This window comes from Strix uralensis, chromosome 5, assembly GCF_047716275.1.
Source record: "Strix uralensis isolate ZFMK-TIS-50842 chromosome 5, bStrUra1, whole genome shotgun sequence".
Taxonomy (NCBI): Eukaryota; Metazoa; Chordata; class Aves; order Strigiformes; family Strigidae; genus Strix; species Strix uralensis.
Window position 1 is genome coordinate 25,190,530 of NC_133976.1, and position 17,774 is coordinate 25,208,303.

Sequence of the window (17,774 nt, forward strand, 5' to 3'; positions counted from 1 at the left end):
ACTAAGTGCAATAGAGTTTGTTGATTTGCTGCCCTATGTAGTAATCTCCAATTTTGGTCCTTTACATAATTTAAATACCAGAAGGATGCTAAATACAGCAGTTTCTTAGCGAAGGAAATGTTCTTGACTAACCAATTTTTAAATTATGATACATATCACAATAGTAGAAGGCTGAATAAAGTTAACAACAAACATTGATATTACAGTTGATGTGCATTACACAACTTAGAATATTCTGGTTACCACAGCAGTCTTTAGCTCACAATTTATTTTTTTTATCTGCCTGTACAGTAAACAGAAATCCCATTATGTAGTAAACCTGGGGAAGCAGTTCTTACATTTCATTAATTAATCTGTCCTTGAAGTTTAAAACCCAGTCTAGAACAAGCTGGCCACTCTCATATTATCTAAGAAAGAGTTACAAGTAGTAAGTGTTTAAATGAGAACTTCTGATTCTTTTTCTCATAGCAGAAAACAAGATACATTTTTCCTAGCTGGGGAAGGGAGTGAGAAAGGAAACAAACTAAATTTAACTTTCAGGCAGTATCTATCTAAACTGAATGTCATGTGTAGAAATCTTAAAATAGAGTATTACCAAATATATTGTCGTGACCTCCTTGCACTGATTGCTGTTTTCAGAAAGTTGTGGGAGAAATCAATAACAGTTTTGTCATGTTAATTCAGTGTATGCAAGTGACTTGCCTTTTTTGTCTTACAGATGAAGATGAGGATGAAGATGATGAAGAAGACTTTGAGGATGATGATGAATGGGATGATTGATCATATATTATTATATATATATATTTTTTAAGGTGAATGATATACTAAACACTACTTTCTGTCTATGGATTCTGTAAAATTATCATGTAAATGTTCTACCAATTTGCTGTATATTTTTGTTGCCTTTTGCTTTTTTATTAATCTGTGCAATACCTCATTTAATCTGTAAAGGTTTGTCATAATCCTCTACAAAGCTACTCCCTGTTAATGTGTGCAAGTTTACACCTGGATGATCATGTACATGTGAATACTTTCCATTCCATCAATAAGGGAGTTTAAATGTAATATGTGAGACTGACAAAAACCTTAATGTAATTTAGCTATAATGCAAGAAGGAAAACACTATTTTCATACCCTACTTTTTCTGTATCTAAATTTTCTTATTAAAACCTAGTATAGCACTATGTTCTTTAAGTGATGCAGCTCTTAGTTTATTTAGCCCCTTCATTTCAAATGCAATGCTACATGAATGTGGAGGCTGGTTTATACTATTGCATGGTTTCAAATACATCACAACATTGCAGTTCAAATCTTAGCAGTATGCTTTACATAGAAGAAAATCACTACAGAAATGCACAGGTAGTTGTGAAGATTACCTTGCCCTAACTCTAGCAATACTGACTGTTACTGAACAGCAGTAGTAATTAAATCCTTAAATTAGGGAACTCTCTATCTGAAGTTAAACAGGGTGGCTTTACATTGTAATAGTTGTAAAGGCATCTTTGATGCAGACAAGTTCAGTCTTTTTTTTTTTTTCCCAGCTTTTACTTTCAGAATGAAGAAGTGTAAATTACTGGGGGCTATACTGGAGGCTGGCAATTGCTACAGTTTGATTTATTTTAAAAATCAATTTTATGTGGTTTTCAGGCTGAAGGGCTGCGTTTAATGCTTGCTTCAATAATGTTTAATTACTTTTTAAAATTTGTAGGACATTGGTGTACTAATAAAGTAAACATAAGTGGTATTACTTTGCAGTCTTTGCGTTATGGTACACAACAAATGCTGAAACACCAATCCTACATCCATAAAGTTGGAAGGCCATTAACTCAGAATATACACTTTGAATAAGTACTGAACTTTATGGCAATATTCTGTCTTCATATGTCGGCTTTAAGACCAAGGGTTGTGATGAAGATCAGGAACCCGATTCACAAGAATAGTATTTGAATAAATGGACGGAAAATGGGTTTCTCATTTCACAGCTTGCACATTTAGATAAGTTGTACTTTGTAGTGCAGTAAACATTGGCATATCTGCCTATTACAAAATACTAATCTATGCTACGTGGGTATTTAATATCTGCAGCATTAATTACTGTACTTACTGTAACTTTCAGGTAGAAAATCTTTTGAAAAACCACATTATCTGACACAGAATGTTTAGTTAAGTCAGTCATACTTGGAGTGTAGTTAATGCATAGTGTCCTGGGTCTTTGACTGTAGTCAAGCTATCAAACTAAATTTATCGGAATTGTATTGACTGAAACCCAGTGTTGACCTGATCTTGACAGGCTGGACCTGCATGATACGGCTTGGATTTCTAACTCAGTTATAACCTAGTCTTTAGACAATTAATTTAGTCATATGAGAGGAAAGGAAAGTTGCTGAAAAGTAGTGGGAGAGGTAAGGTTGTAGTTAAATTATTCGGAGGATGCTAACTTCCTTCGAAGAGTAATTTAAGCACATAACTTGAGGAAAAAAAAATTCCAAGTGGTCTCACTTTCTTGCGGTAACTTTTGCATTGCCCTCTGCTGCTAGAAACACTTCCTTCTAGCTTTGCTGCTGTAATGGCTTGAGCACTGGATCAAGTGCAAGTGCAGCCTGGGGTGGCTAATGGCAGTGGAGTTAAGAACTTATGTATAAGGAAAATATTTGTATGGCTTTCATGTAACTTCTGGCACTGCTCCCTTATTTTTTACTGCATATAGGGCATTTTAAAATTAAGGAGATGAGGCCTAGAGGTTCTAACATGCTACTTACTAGATATGTTTAGCTGTTATGTTCCCAGAATTGGAAGCTCTGTAATATAGTTAATAATTAAGCATCACAGTTCATTAATCAAACTTTTATTCCAGGTTTTGGGAACTCTGAAGTTACCTTATTGAATAAAATTTTGATTTGTAGATACTGGCCAAAGAAAGCTTTTGGGTTTTCTATTTCTTCAGACAAAAAGTACACTCACATTCTGTGGTGTCCAGGTCAATATTTACTTTTAAGTAGTGTTTGTACATGATAAATTTCAGGCATAAAAGACTGCAGTGGCAGTTAAGTTAGTCATAACTGCATGCTTCAGCACTCTGCCACTTGCACTATGAGCAGAAGATAACATTTCATGATACTGGTGCACTGTTGCTAAACATTGTAATGAAGGCCTCTCTTATATATTCTGGTTAAATGACTGTCCAGATAGCCTTAGCAATTAACAAACTAGCATGAGGCTTTTGTATCTCAACACTCTATGTGCATAGACAATATCAGCTAGCCACTTGTACGTATGAAATCCGTAAGAACTTCTCAATCATTCAGTTTTCCATTTATCAAACTGAAATTTTTAGTATGTGAATTTTTGAAATGTACAGTGAATAGGATGTTGCACTGGTGGCAATTCATCATGGAGCATAATAAAATTAATTTGACCCAACTAGTGTAAAACTGTGTGGTTTTTAAGTGCTAATTGTGGCATAGCTTTTAAAAATAGGTCTGCATATTGATTACACACTTTAAAAGTAACTTTGGTTGCCTAGCCAAGTTCACAAAGCAGTAGTTTTTATGTCTCTGGAAAGTTGGATTGTGCTAGTGAATAAACACAATGAGTAAGAATGTGACACCCTGTCCTGGCAGATCTCACAGCTGCTCAGCAGCTTCTCTGGAAACAGCTACTGCTTCAGGCAAGTGCCATAATCCAGTTCAAGGTCAAACAAACATGGCTTCATTAATAAACACTCTAGAAGTACTAAATAGTTAACTCCTGTTAATGAATGCTCTAATTTAGGAGGGTTTTACAGATGTAAATCTTTGTCTTGCTGTTGTAATGTTTGAGCTCAGGACACTTCAGAACTGGTCTGCTTTCCTTTAAAGCAGCTGAAGATTTTTATCTGGTGTGCGCTTTCTTTTGAAGTTTAGCACTTACCTGATTTTTAGGCCTTAAGTGCAAGGCGAAGTTGGAACTGTTACGTACCAGGTCTGCTGAGTTATATAATTATTTCCTCTCCACTTAGTAAATAGAAGCTTAAAACCTGCTTTTGAAAGGAGGCTTTTCTTTCAATTTTTTTATTTGACAGTGGTTACTTTCCCAAGTAAGATGTATGTAAAGAGGAAAAAGGAGGAGAGATCCTTTTGTTTTTGTTTAAGACTGTTAACAATCCATTACAACAGCCTTTATCTAATCATTAGAGGAATTCCTGGTCTAATTAAAGTTCCTGAAGCTTAAGTACAGTGATAAGCAGCTTTATTTATAGAAAAGTGAAAATGGTGTAGGGAAGCTTAGAAGATACTAAACCTCTGTCTCTCAGAGGACCAGTGTTACCCTCTAGCACTCAGTGAGGACTCCTGTTGCTAGGTATTTGTTTACTGCCTGGAGTTTTCTTGTAAGTGAGAAGGAAAGGGTAGGGGAGTACAAACTAGAATGTGAGCTGCGGAGGTTTAATGTCCATGTTTAACCCTAACACTTCTCTCTAAGGTGGTGTTTGAAAGTTTAAGGATGTTTATACAGTTGTGGAAGAGACTTTTTAATCACCAAACTGCTATGGCACATGTGCTATTTTGTGCTTGAAAAAATAAACCATTAGTTATTTGAAATCACAGACTTGAATGCAGATACGTGTTGAGAAGTTGAATCATTGCATCAGTATCGAAATATAAAAAATTAGTTGTTCTCTGCCAAATTTTATTTTATGCTGAATTTTACAGTATTTGTTGAGTAACCTGCTAAAATGAGCTAGAACAGTAATTTATCAGGTATTCAAATTTTTCTCTTATGTAGTTTTAGATAATACCTGCAGGACTTATCCATCTATAAACAGCTTAATACACACCTGAAATTCTGAAGCGTGATATATTTATTGTTGGTTTTATCTGTTAGTATAATAGACTGGCAAACATACTTAAAGGCCTTTTTGCTAGTGCTCTGAAGAGTTTTTGGAGTATTTTTGGAGTGAAATTCTTGAGCGATTACTTCATGTGTGTGTGGTTTCCCTCCCTGAAGCTTAATCATCTTTTTGTTACTCAAGCAGTATGAATTTGAAACTTACTACTTGAGAATTAGATGAGAGGGTATAAGGTTTTCGGAGGAAAAAACTTCAGAGAACTTTTAAAAAACAGAACAAGTTCAAAAACAGCCCTAACCCACATTACATTGTGTGTGCCAGCTGGGGGACACAATACGATCTGGAGTTTAAAGTGTAAGAAATATGATAATGCTTGTATCATATATCACACACAAAGTATTTGCTTAAATGGCATCAGCAGGCACACAGATTCGGGAACTGGCTCTTCTGGATGTTGATGCCAGAGCAGTTGAGCTGGATTTGGAGCCTTTTGTTGGTAGATGGGGCTTTCCCAGATGCTTAGGACACAAGTTACACAGACTGACTGACTGTTGAGAAACCTGCATTCTTCTTTTCTTCCCTTTGTTTTTGTTACTAGATGCTACTATAGAATTTTTCTGGTCAGAATAATCTTTTGGACCCAAACAGTGCTTATTTCTTCATCAAGGGAAGAAATGATCTTCAGCATATAGTGCTTTGTCAGGGTTATGCCTGTTCAACTGTCAGCAGAGAATCTGTCTTTACTTTTAAATTCAAAATGAAATGGAAAAGTCAGTCTTAGACCCAGTTAACATAAAACATGTTTTCTGTGGTTAAGTCTCCTGAGGGTAATGTGTGTAAGCGTGAAAGGCAAGTGACTAAAGCAGAAGTCTTCTAGGTACTAGCATTCTCTTTCAAGGTCCTACATCAGGAATTAAGTTTGCACCAGTAGTAGCTTTAATACCTAATCCTTAGAGAATATATTACTAAAACTTACCTGCTGCCCCCAAGACAGGTAAGAGGAAGATTAGTTTTGGAGAGCAAGCGAGCCCCTCTGCTGTCAGTTGTGTTAAACAGTGCTCAGGCCTGTGGTTTGTATTTTTGACCTGGCTAATAGTGGGTCATCGGGTACAAAAACAAATAGCAAGCACTTTGTATCAAAGTTGGTGCCAAGAGCACATGACAGGGAAGATACCATGATACCATGACATTGCTGTTGGGTTTGGTTTTGAAATGGGGATGCTATTAGTTCTCAGCTTCCCATCCAGCTCCTATGTAGGTTCTGTGCTGCCCTTTTCATATATGAGTCAATACAATTCCTGGATTAAAAGTATAGCAGGATGGTATCTGGACCTTTTCATTTATTCATCATGTCTACACTTTGCCAAGCTGAAATGATACATCTTCAGAAGTGTTTCTAGATGACTTTTCCAAAAATTCTGTCCGAATGGCATACTGTGGTTTGGAGAGGGAAATACTGATTTTCTTGGCAGGAGGTCTTCCTTCGGACTGTGTTCTTGGAAAAGTGTTTGAATACGGCACAATACATTGCTAATCTGCTCCTCAGCCAGGCAACCCAACACATGTGGGTTACTCCTTATGGAGAAAATAGTTCTTAAAAACCTACCATATATTCCTTATGAATTACCCTAATTCTAATGCAAACTATCAGATAAAGCAGAATTCTTACTAGACTAGAAAGAAAGGAAAGCTACCAACAAAATTGAAGACCTTAACCAGCAAAATGCCTGGGAAGAAGGCACAGCCCTACCAGGGTTTTTAGTGGCCAAAATGGAGATAAATACATACCAAGAGTGTTCACAGACCTTAAAAAAAAAAAAAAAAAAATCTGATTACAAGTCTGCAGAAGGACCAATAGCGTCCAGTAAAGCAAGATGAAGACAACAAAAACTGTATGAAATTACTCTGTAATGTTTAAAGGATCCCTTCTGTGCTATAACACCTTTCATACTTGCCTTACAGGAGCTAGGACTTACAGGAGCTTCTGACTCCTGCTAAACTGATGTCCTACCCAGATAACAGAACATTATCACATCTCAGCCCTTACTACTCTCAGCCATTCTGGTCTCCACTACCGATGTCTTATTCCTGGACAGCTCTCCAAACCTCATGATAAAAATATAGTTAGCACCATTGCCTAACACATACCTTCAGCAGCCTACAGCATGCAGCTCTAGTGTAACACACAAGCCATCTCAAAGTGAACAGTTGTCCTGATGTGGATTCCTCTTTGGGTCAAAAATGGTCTTGCCTACATACTTAGCTGAAATATTAAATGACCAATAGAGAAGCTTTGCTCTGATTGCTCCAATAAGCAACATGAGAGATGGGTGGCTGGTCAAAGGATAGCTGTAATTCAGGATGCATTCTCCAAGGAGTCAACCCATCATAGATCACTGCTGGCATAGAAAACAAAAGAATACTGGAATCTTTCTTTGCTGCTGGGCATGTAGCCTGGTCCAATAGCATCCTGAGGCTATGGACCTCAGGAAATCACAGGGACCTTGGGCAGCGTCTGCTCAGGATGATCATCATCACTGGTGAGGCCGCACCTCGATTACTGTGTTCAGTTTTGGGCCCCTCACTACAAAAAGGACATTGAATTACTCGAGCGTGTCCAAAGAAGGGCAACGAAGCTGGTGAAGGGTCCGGAGATCAAGTCTTATGAGGAGTGGCTGAGGGAACTGGGGTTGTTTAGTCTGGAGAAGAGGAGGCTGAGGGGAGACCTCATCGCCCTCTACAACTACCTGAAAGGAGGTTGCAGAGAGCTGGGGATGAGTCTCTTTAACCAAGTAACAAGTGATAGGACAAGAGGGAATGCCCTCAAGTTGCACCAGGGAAGGTTTAGACTGAATATTAGGAAGCATTTCTTTACAGAACGGGTTGTTAGGCATTGGAATGGGCTGCCCAGGGAGGTGGTGGAGTCCTCATCCCTGGAGGTGTTTAAGAGTAAAGTTGACTTAGCGCTGAGGGATATGGTGTAGTTGAGAACTGTCAGTGTTAGGTCAATGGTTGGACTGGATGATCTTCAAGGTCTTTTCCAACCTAGACAATTCTGTGATTCTGTGATTCCACTATTTAATGTGAGGAATCTGCCTCCTCAATCAAGCTGCCCATCCAGTCTAGAAATGATACTTGGATTTAGAACGAGTTTAGAGCAGCATTCATTGTACCTCGTGCTGTGGATGCTACAGGTTACTTCAGCTACACTGCAGTGCAGAGGATTTAGTAAGACTGTATTCTGCCAAGTGGAAACGAATTGTCACACTGTTACCTGTAGAGATGTGTCTCTGTTTCCTGAAAGGCTGTAGCTGCATTGATATCAAATGCTGTGATAGTTGAAGTTGTTAGTCATGTTCCTTGTGTTTTCACTGTCAGAACAGCCTTTCTGTTGGTCCTGAAATCCTTCAGAAGTGTGATATGAGATCATTACAGATCTTCGTGGTTCCTGACTTTCCAATAAAACTAGGTTATATGCTTTCTTATGCCATTTTCAGCACTAAGCCTCTTACCTTTGGCCCATTCTTCAGATGTTCCCTCTCTGCATAGACAGAACTAGTGCCTTCTGGAAGACAGTAAAAAGTCAAACTATCTGAACATTTGCCATCTTGTCCATTCTTTGTCATAAAATTCATTCAGGTTGTTAGCAGGAGGACAGTGCCCTAGATGAAGCTACTCCTGTGTGTGGAAGAAGCATCTTGTCTAACCTCAAGCGGATTATCTCTTGGTGTTCTTTTGGAGGTGACTCTAAAGAGTGGTGGCCATCAGGTAGCAGAAACCTATAGCGTGTACAGAAACCTATAGCAAACATCATGGGGGTCAAGTCCCCATGCAACAGACCCCATGGCTCAGCATTCAAGAGATTTAGCTGTATTCTCAGAAATAGATGATATGTTACTGAGAAGTCAGGGTTGGATGTATCCCAAAGTCAGCTTCTACATTTGTCCAACTCAGTCACTCTTCAGACAGTTTATCTCCACTAGCTGTAATGAGAGTGTAGACATCCATTGAGCAGGTAGACATCCATACTTCAGACACTTAAATGTAGGTGTCTTAGCCTGAAACCAGATCTCACCCCAGCCTGCCCTGTGCTTTAGTTGCCCATCTGTGTAATGGTGGTAACAGCATATCAAAAGCAATGTATGTAAATACATATAGACTGTGGTATTGCAGTCCAGACATGCGACACTTTAAGTATTTTTGAACGACATTTTACTTGTTAAAATTTAGTTATCTCAATTCTCAGAACAAAAACATTAGGCAAGACTTCTTTATTTCTACAAGGCCTGTTTTTCAGAATCAGCAGCTATTTTTAAGCTCTCAAAAAGAAAAACAAACCCCACCTGAATCATGTCTGTAAACTAGAGTTAATCTGAGCAGTTCAGTCATCTGTGTGTGCAAATACTGGATCACACTCTAGTGTTGTCTTAAACTGTCCTTTTGCATTCATTATGTCCTTTGTGATCAGAACACTGGAAACCCAGCCACAGCATGCAGTTCCCCATGGATTTAGTTTTAATAAACTAAAAAAGTTTTAACAAACTATGTGAAAGACGTGAGGTTTGGGACTTAATGTTACAGAGCAGTTGCTAATCCTCTGGTTTACAAGCCAGGTTTGCAGCACACCCTCTCACCCCTCCCATCCAGAGCACTTCACTGTGATTGACGGTGTCAGGAGCTTAACTGATCCTGAACAGGGAGTCCTCCCCACGGCAAGCCACCTGAGCCTGAGTGCGTGGTTATTGTAGGCAGCGTTTGTACGAGCGGCAGCAGCTATGTATGGCCCTATCGTATGGCCGTTCAGCTCTGCCTATTTAATCTACCACACTTCTTGCTGCTTGGCCACGAACGGTCACATGTTTCTCCCAAAAGATGTAAAGAACATTAGTTTTATGGGTGTAAGTCTTAATAAAGTCGCTGGAATTGGTGCCTCTTCTGAATCCCTGCAGGTCTGCAAGACCAAAGGGTGCAGCAATGCTGCTGCCACGCTTTCATAAAGCTCAGGGGCCTCAGAAGATTTTAAGTACAGGAGGTATTCTGTTTATGTCTGGAATTTACTGCAGCTCTGTGTGTGCTGGCTCCTGCTGGTTTCATCTTGCTGCGTCATCTGTCTCTGTCATCCTGGTTTGAAAGGGGCCATCCTGTTTTCATCAGGGTGCACCTTTGAGGAAAGGCAGCCAATAGCTTTGAAGTGTGTGATAATATTTTTGCTGCAGGATGACAGTCACACTCTATATCCCCCAGCCTCCCAGATCACCATGGGACATTAGGAGAAACTGTGGCTGGACACCGCTGAAATCAGATTGATTTACTTTCCTCTATTAATTTTTTTTTTTTTTATTTTTTGAACTTGGTAAATACTACAGCCACAGGGTAAAAATGTGTCAGCTATTTCAGCTGAACAATATGATCCATGCTTACTTAAAACTGTTGAACTTGCCATATATTTTAAGATCCCAACTAAGATTTTATGAATCTTTCTGCATAATTTTCAGTGAACAGTTGCCCTGTCAACTTAGAGACAGAGAGGTCTTCGAAGAAACACACAAGGGCAAATGTGGCTCTTTAAATCTGACCTCCTGTTTTATTACTACAAAGACAGTTGGATTCTAATTTAGCAGCATCTATTTTACAGCATTAAATAAGGGAAAAAAAAAAAAAAAACAAAAAACTTTGTCTTTTGTGTTGCTAATTAGACTGAAATTGGCAAAATGTTTCTGCCCAGTGCAACCTCTCAATGTGTTGCTAGAAAGAAGCTCATCAGCGTACTAACCCCAAAGTTTTTCATTCCATTTAAATACTGGTTATTCTCTGCACGCATGTGCCAGCATTTTGTTCAGGATCTCTAAGCATTTTCCTAACACTGAACAGATCAAACTGCGAGAGGTTCTGTAAAGTGTTCAGGCAATAAAATATTACGGCTCAAGTTACAAATGGGGAAGGCTTATTTCACCAAGGCTTTTGCAGAATTTTGTGATAAAGGTATGTGCTTTACCCATTGTTCCTTATTTCCAGCAGCATTAAATTTCATCCAGTCATGAAATCTCTCCACCAGGCTGTATTTAGAACTACTAAACTGGAGTGAAGTCATGGTATGGACTCAAATCAGTCAAACTGTTGGGATGTTCTGGAAATAGATGGGATGGGAGCTCTGCTACAGCAAATGCAGTGGTATGGGGGTACTTAACTGGCAGTAGTCCCAGTCTCAGAGAAGTATACGTGTTTAATTGGTGTAATACTTCAACCGCAGTTTTGGTAAGCAATAGAGCTATTAATTTTTAGAAAGTGAGTCCCTATAGGGTTAGTTTTCATAATGTTCATTGAGCATATCTCATGTACTATAGCTACCTGCTGGGGACAGATGGTATAGGGTTGTCTCTGTGTGTCATCACTGTTTCCTCTTAAATGTATGCTATCTCAGAAAAGAACATAGCTGATGTACAAAATATAAGGTCACATTGGAGACGGGAGCATCTGAAGCAACCTGCACAGTATGTACAATCGAAGCCCCCAGACTTCTCTCTCTGGGGCACATGAGCATTTGGCAGAATTCACAGAGCAGAAATGACTGGAATTACAGGCTTGAGAAGGGATTTGTTAGGCTCTCTGAGGCAGTGCCCCATTGCACAGAAAGACATCAGTGTGTACAAGAATATATCAAGAGATCCATGAGTTCATATTACAGTTTTGGCCATTCTTGCAAGCTGGCAAAACATTTGGCCTTTGTAACAGGGGTGTTTGGCTACCCAGAGGCTGGAGCTGCATAAAAAACATACCCCTATGGTGCTGGAAAAAGCATTTAAAATAAAAATCAGGCTGATTCTTATCAAATTCTTATGATGGAGAATTTTTAATACCAGAACAAACTTTCTCCTCCAAGTTGCATTTAAGTATTTTATATGTGGTGCAGGTGATTATGTAGCTGCTTTCCAATAAAATCTGTAAAAGAGATTTTTAGAATACAGAAAAGCAGCAAATCTACACTAAAAATGCTTTGTGGATTTTTTGCCTTAGAGAAATTAATGCTGAAGAACATTTATTTAGATTCATTGTGGAAGGTTCAGTTTTATCTTTCTTTATCCACCAGAAAAATCTCTCATTTATTTTTACCACATTTCCAACCACCAGAACAGGACCCTCTACCTGAAACACATTCAGGGATTTTAAAGTCTGTGTGATGTCTGCTAGGAAGTATATTCTTCTTTGGTAGTGAGACGTAAGATGAAAAGATGTCTTATTCTTTGTTATGATTCAGAGCCAGTGCGGAGGAAAAGCAGCTTGATGGAGCTTTGATTCAGACTGTCTTGATGGTTTAGGCTTGGCTTTTCCTTACCTCATATACTTACATCTCCCATGACCTGAGCAATGCCAGAAAGGAAAGAAAAGGTTGCAGGGTGTCTTTTGACATGACAATGTGGAGTCCAGCACAGAAACATGTGAGGAAAGGACTGACAATGATGAGAGCATCCTGAACCCAAGCTGATAACACTTGGATCACACTGAGTATGTCTCTGAGAGAGTTATTAGACGAATATCCCAAAACACAGATGGAAAAAAGCAAGCCTCTTCTATGCAAAACACAGAAATGAAAGGAAGGGTCAGCAGGAGAAAATAGAAGTGATGGGGCATGCTTCCTCCATAATTTTGGAAGTGGTAATTGGAAGAATGGGAAGAGACATGGAAAGAAAAAAGAAAAACTGACCACAGTTAAACCTTTCTTTGTGCCATGCAGTGTGGAGGCCAGGATGGTGAGGCAGCCCTTCAAGTGAGAAGTCTGATCACTGCCAGCTGGTGCCCACCTCCATCTCACAGCAATGTGCTCTCTCACATATCTCTTGCTGGAAAAGCAAATAAAGGGATGTAGCATCCTTAGTTCCTCATATATTTTATGCAGCCTTCCCCCATGTACTGCAATGGGAATCCTGCTCACAAGCAGACGTGCTGAGAGCGTACAGGAAATTCTGCCACTGGTTAGCTCAGTGTTTGAATTTTAAAGCATTATAGAATATCTGGTGTAAGAGGCAGGAAATCAGGGTAGAGCTACAACTTCAGCAGTGTTTCCATACTAAACTCCTAATTTTACTTAAAAGCTGACTGTAGTAAATTATGCAACTCCTGATCTGCCTTTAGGTCATTCCCAGCTGCTTTCAACTAAATCAGATGTGCTGCTTTTAAAGTATGATGTTCTGTGTAGAAATAACATACCCACGTCCATTACTTGCTTTTGAATGCTACCAATGGCCCTGGAGACTGACTGGAATGAGGTGGACACATTTGAATCTTCTCTCTTCTTTGCACATGATCAGTGCAGCTCTCCCAGTCCCTGTGAGAGGACTGAATGGCCCTGCAGAAGTTTTCTATCCCATGGCTTGTTGAAGAACTGAATGGTTTCACCATTTGCCCGAGGAAGAAATGAACCCTTTAGACTTCTTCATGAAAAGCAAATGAGAGAGACACCCGGAATCTGCCCAAGAGTTGCATTAACCTTGAATTTCAGATAAGGAAATATCCTATAAACAAAGCAAATTTAAATTCTCTTGAGACCACCGCTCTGTCTGGAGAAGGGGTAAACACTTATCAGCTCAGAAAGAGGCTGATTTGGCAATGAGGTCTTTAAGCATTCATTAAAATATGACAGAATGAAGTTCGCATCTTTGTTTTGAGCGGTCTTGGGCATGTGAGTCCCACCACAGCAGCAGCACTCGAGACCTGGAGGGTCAGGTTGGTTCTCTCACTCTGATCAGAACTCCACTCTGGAAGTGACGAATTGGCCCATACCTGATGAAAGAACCACCTCTACACCTATGACTCCATTCCCACTTTATCCCAGGTGGCACTACCAGCATCAACACAACGAGACAGTATCAGAAAACTGTCAGATGAAGCAAGTGGTGGGAGAGCAATCTTGGGTCATGCAGACCCTCAAATGTGATAATGACCCCATATTCCCAGTTACTCGCCACCACGTCTCTTCTGGCCGGGAATATAGCTGAGGAGCTGCAGAGGAGCACACTGCAGGGGGAACAGTTGACTGCTTCAGAATTAATCATGCTTTTGATGGGATCACAGCTAGCTAACCATGCAATGAACTGTGGGTCCTATTAGCTCTTGAAAGGATGACTGTCAGAGGATCCAGTACCTTTAACATTGAACAGGTCTGGTCACCCTACATGTAATTAAGTGGTAGAATGGGATACAGCATTTTGTAGTATTAACATGCTATACAGTCACTCGCAGATGAGGCCACGCATTGCCATTCTGAGGTAGCCAGACAATGACTATCCAGTGTGAATAGTCCTCCATGTCCAATGTGGATGGTACAAGAAGTAATGGGCTTGCTTTCCACCTGAGAAGATGATGAAGCACTAAAGAAAACTTTCCAACGGATGGTTATTTAGGGAGACTAGGAGCTTTATCTACTACGTATTTTTAAGGACTGGTTTAATTATATTTGATGTTGTCTTGGAGCAAAGGCAACTCTGGAAGTGCTTTCTATAATAATTTTAATGCTCTACAGAGATAGGAAGCTGGCACAACCTGCCCAATGCCCTTGAGGCACACCGTGTCTCATAGCACTGAGCTGGCAGAGCGGAGTTAAAGCTCGGGATTGTCAGACACCCAGCGGTGAGCTCAGTTCTCCATGTGACCTCTGGGATTCATCTCAGTGGGAATTTGGGAGCAGGAGCCAACGACACAGTGGGGTGATGCAGGCTGCTCAGCTGTGCTGGGCTATCAACATCCACGGTTCTGTTGTCACAAAGAGCTTAGGGTAAGGATCCAGAACAATTTAAGCCAAGCTAAATCCATGCTGCCCAACACTGTCCTCCCTCTGTTCCTGGCCAGAGGTTCCCACCACCTCACCTGCACCAGCAACACAGCACTGAACCTACAGTGAGAGGTTTGGGGAACCAAACCAGAACAGTCTTCCTTTTTGTTTGGTTTTCTTTTTTTTTTTTTTCTTTTTTTTGGTGCTGGTTTAGCTCCCCAAACTGACTGATGGCAGTTTTGGTGTGAAAAAGGGGGCAGCAACACACAGACAGGCAGGCATGAAGGAGACAACAGGGACCACAGCAGTGCTGATCCAGAGCTGCAAAATTCTCCTGGAGCTGCTCCTGGTGTTGCAGCTAAAATCCAGCAATCAGGATGTTTGGAGTGATTGGATCTCACTTAGACTGTTTGGGGACACTCTGAACTGAGAAGTTTGGCTCATGACTGGCTAGACAAAAGATCAGCCTGTCATGGGATGTGACAGGGAAGCTGTTTTGCTGATCAAGGATGTCAATTAAACTCAGACACCAGAGTGGAAAGAGTAGGCTTATTTTACTGTTAATAATTAAAGGATATAACCAAGTAAAACAGAAAATAAGCAATAAGAAAAATACAGAATAGTACACTTAATTATTACTACATACAGTTAATTATAGAAAATAAGAACAAGCAAGGTAATGCACCTAATCATTACTACACAACAGGGAGAATAGTGATTAAGAAAGATCCATCACCACTTGCATATGTTACCAACATCCACATCTGCAGTTGCTGGGGACCCCCAGTTACAGCGAGGATTTGGACAATCTTTCCCTGCAAGTGGGAAATCCTACGCGGCACGTCCATCGGTAGGTGAAGCATCCAAAGTTGCGGGGTCCAGCCTTACATACTAAAAATCAGCAAGGCAGAATAACTGGCATCTTTTCTTTGAGCGGAAACATCTGGTTTCATCCTCCTGTTGGATTCCACCCAAAGACTGGCCAGGGCTCAGAGGGAGAACCAAGGGAGTTTCTAACAAGGCCAAACACTTGGGTTCTCAGCCTTGAACAAGGCTAAACAAGGGAGGCTGGATACACATTCTCACAACATTTCATCCTCACTACTGATTATATTTTGTCTAAGCTACATCTTTCGCTAGTGAGCATACATATCAGATGCTAATAATAAATGCTAATGGTAACACAGATTTTACTAATTAACAGATACTAATAAAGGATAACATTTGGTTGTGAGGTTCACCTAGAGGTCAACTTTGTTTCAGGGTCTATTATTCAGGCCCTAGCACTATAGAAGCCTACAGAGCCCACTGCAGATGAGTGAAAGCAGACCAAAAGTCATGTAACAGGGGCTAATGAGGCACCCAAACCTGTGCAATAAACCCGGATGAAAGACAAGAATATTTGCAGCGTCTGAGAGATGCCTGTGCAGTCACACACCACCTGGACTGGCACTGGTGCCTGTCTCACCAGCTCACAAAACAGGCAGAGTTTGCCTGTATCTGCCCACCCTACACTATTGAGACTAACCTGCCATGGTCAGGGCAGACTTGGTGAAGAGGAAAACAAAGAGCTGGAGTTTGGCAGAAGTGTTCAAGAGCACATGAAACATGAGCACTCTTGCCTTCCAACTTGTTTGTGAAACACAGCAACACGGGCATGTATCATTGATTTAAAGAGCAGTAAGCTGAGACCAAGTGAAAGGAGTGACCCCACTCTGTGTACACATAAACATTTCGTTCAGTTACCTGTAAAATTCACTGCATTAACTGTAACTCATTGACAGGCCTCAAGAACAGTCATGAGTATGTTAATAAAAAAATAAAGCTATGGCTCCAAATGTTTCCCAGAAAAAGCCCTGGAAAGAAAAGCCCAGGAAATATTTAGCCCTTTACGGGTGGATTGACCTAATGCTCTCAGCAGAAAGGCATAACAGGGTGCAGAAGTGACGAATTTTTTACCTAAGGAATTGAAACGTCAGGTATCTCCCACACAAGAAAAAGTCTGATGGATAGAGGTTATACTTGGTTAGTCTGGTGAAATTGTCTCCTAGGCGACTGCTAGGGAGAAACAGCCCCAAATTATCCTCTTTAGGGTGCGTAAACATCTCTGAGTGTCCCTTCTGTTCCTCATATGCTTATTTCTTAGGTGACTAAATGACAAATGGCATGTCTTCCTTTTGATAGCATTCTTGCATGGCCAAGTCAGCCTCGGGATTCCTGTCCTCATGGCTTGCTTCATCTGCATTTACAAAGTTTCCTGCACTGGGTCATGGGCTGTGCTTCTCTTACTGCTTAGAAATACACTGATACTCATCATATTCACTTGTATTCAGCCAGTCAAAACATACCTGTTAGCAAAAATAAAAATAAAATTAAAATTAAAAATAAAAACAAAATAATGATGTCTGAGGATCTTGGAGCACAGTTGAGTCTATATGAACATAGCCTTGCAGTATTGTGAGGCAGATCAGTACTGATATCCCCAAGGCAAAGTAGAGGCACAAGAGATTAAGCAATATACCGCGGAGTACACAAACAGCAGAAGCACAGCCCAGGACATAACCTTCAGTCGTGACTCTGGGATACATGTTCTGGCTCCTACCAGAAGCCCACTGAGAATTTTTACTGTGACAATATTTTAAGGAAAGAGAAGCATCTTTCCCTGTGTTAAGAGTTCTGTAGAAAATCATTCATTTTTTGCCATTAAAAAGGCTTTATAAAATTTGTATTAATTTGAAGCTGAAAAAAGTCAAATGTTATAGATAGCAATAAATACACCTGGCAGGCAGACTGTTGCCCTGTTTTCAACAAGGGCAGAATCTTTCCATATCTCCATTTCTCTTTCGGACCGATCTGTCCTCTTCACACAGAACAGTTACATCTGGGGTTGACAGTGCACCAGCTACCCCACAGCCAGTTGGTGAGAGTTTCCCTATTTTTCCACTGTCTTCACAGAAAGAAAGTAAGCCCTTCAACTGCTGCACACTAACTGCAGTTTGCTCTTTCACCTTTCAGTTTCAGCACAAGGCTACGACCACTCAGCAGACCCAAAGCTGCAACGGACCTTCGGCCTCCACTTCCCTCACAGGACAGCCCTGGCAAGCTGTGGAGGAGAAGGTTGGTTCATGCTGGGGGCTACCCTGCTGCAGCTAACCCTTACCAGTAGCCCATTGACTTCATCCA

At 40.4% G+C, this 17,774-nt stretch overlaps 1 protein-coding gene across 2 annotated transcripts in view; it reads left to right on the forward strand.

Annotated features, from left to right (window-relative positions):
• The window catches only part of WASL (WASP like actin nucleation promoting factor), a 51,576-nt gene extending 48,156 nt beyond the window's left edge, over nucleotides 1-3,420 (forward strand). For both annotated transcript variants that reach the window (XM_074870124.1, XM_074870126.1), the window contains one exon: nucleotides 719-3,420. In XM_074870124.1, coding sequence (XP_074726225.1) covers nucleotides 719-780 — 62 coding nt within the window. In that variant the 3' untranslated portion in view covers nucleotides 781-3,420. The remainder of the gene's footprint in view (nucleotides 1-718) is intronic.
• The last annotated feature ends 14,354 nt before the right edge of the window (nucleotides 3,421-17,774 follow it).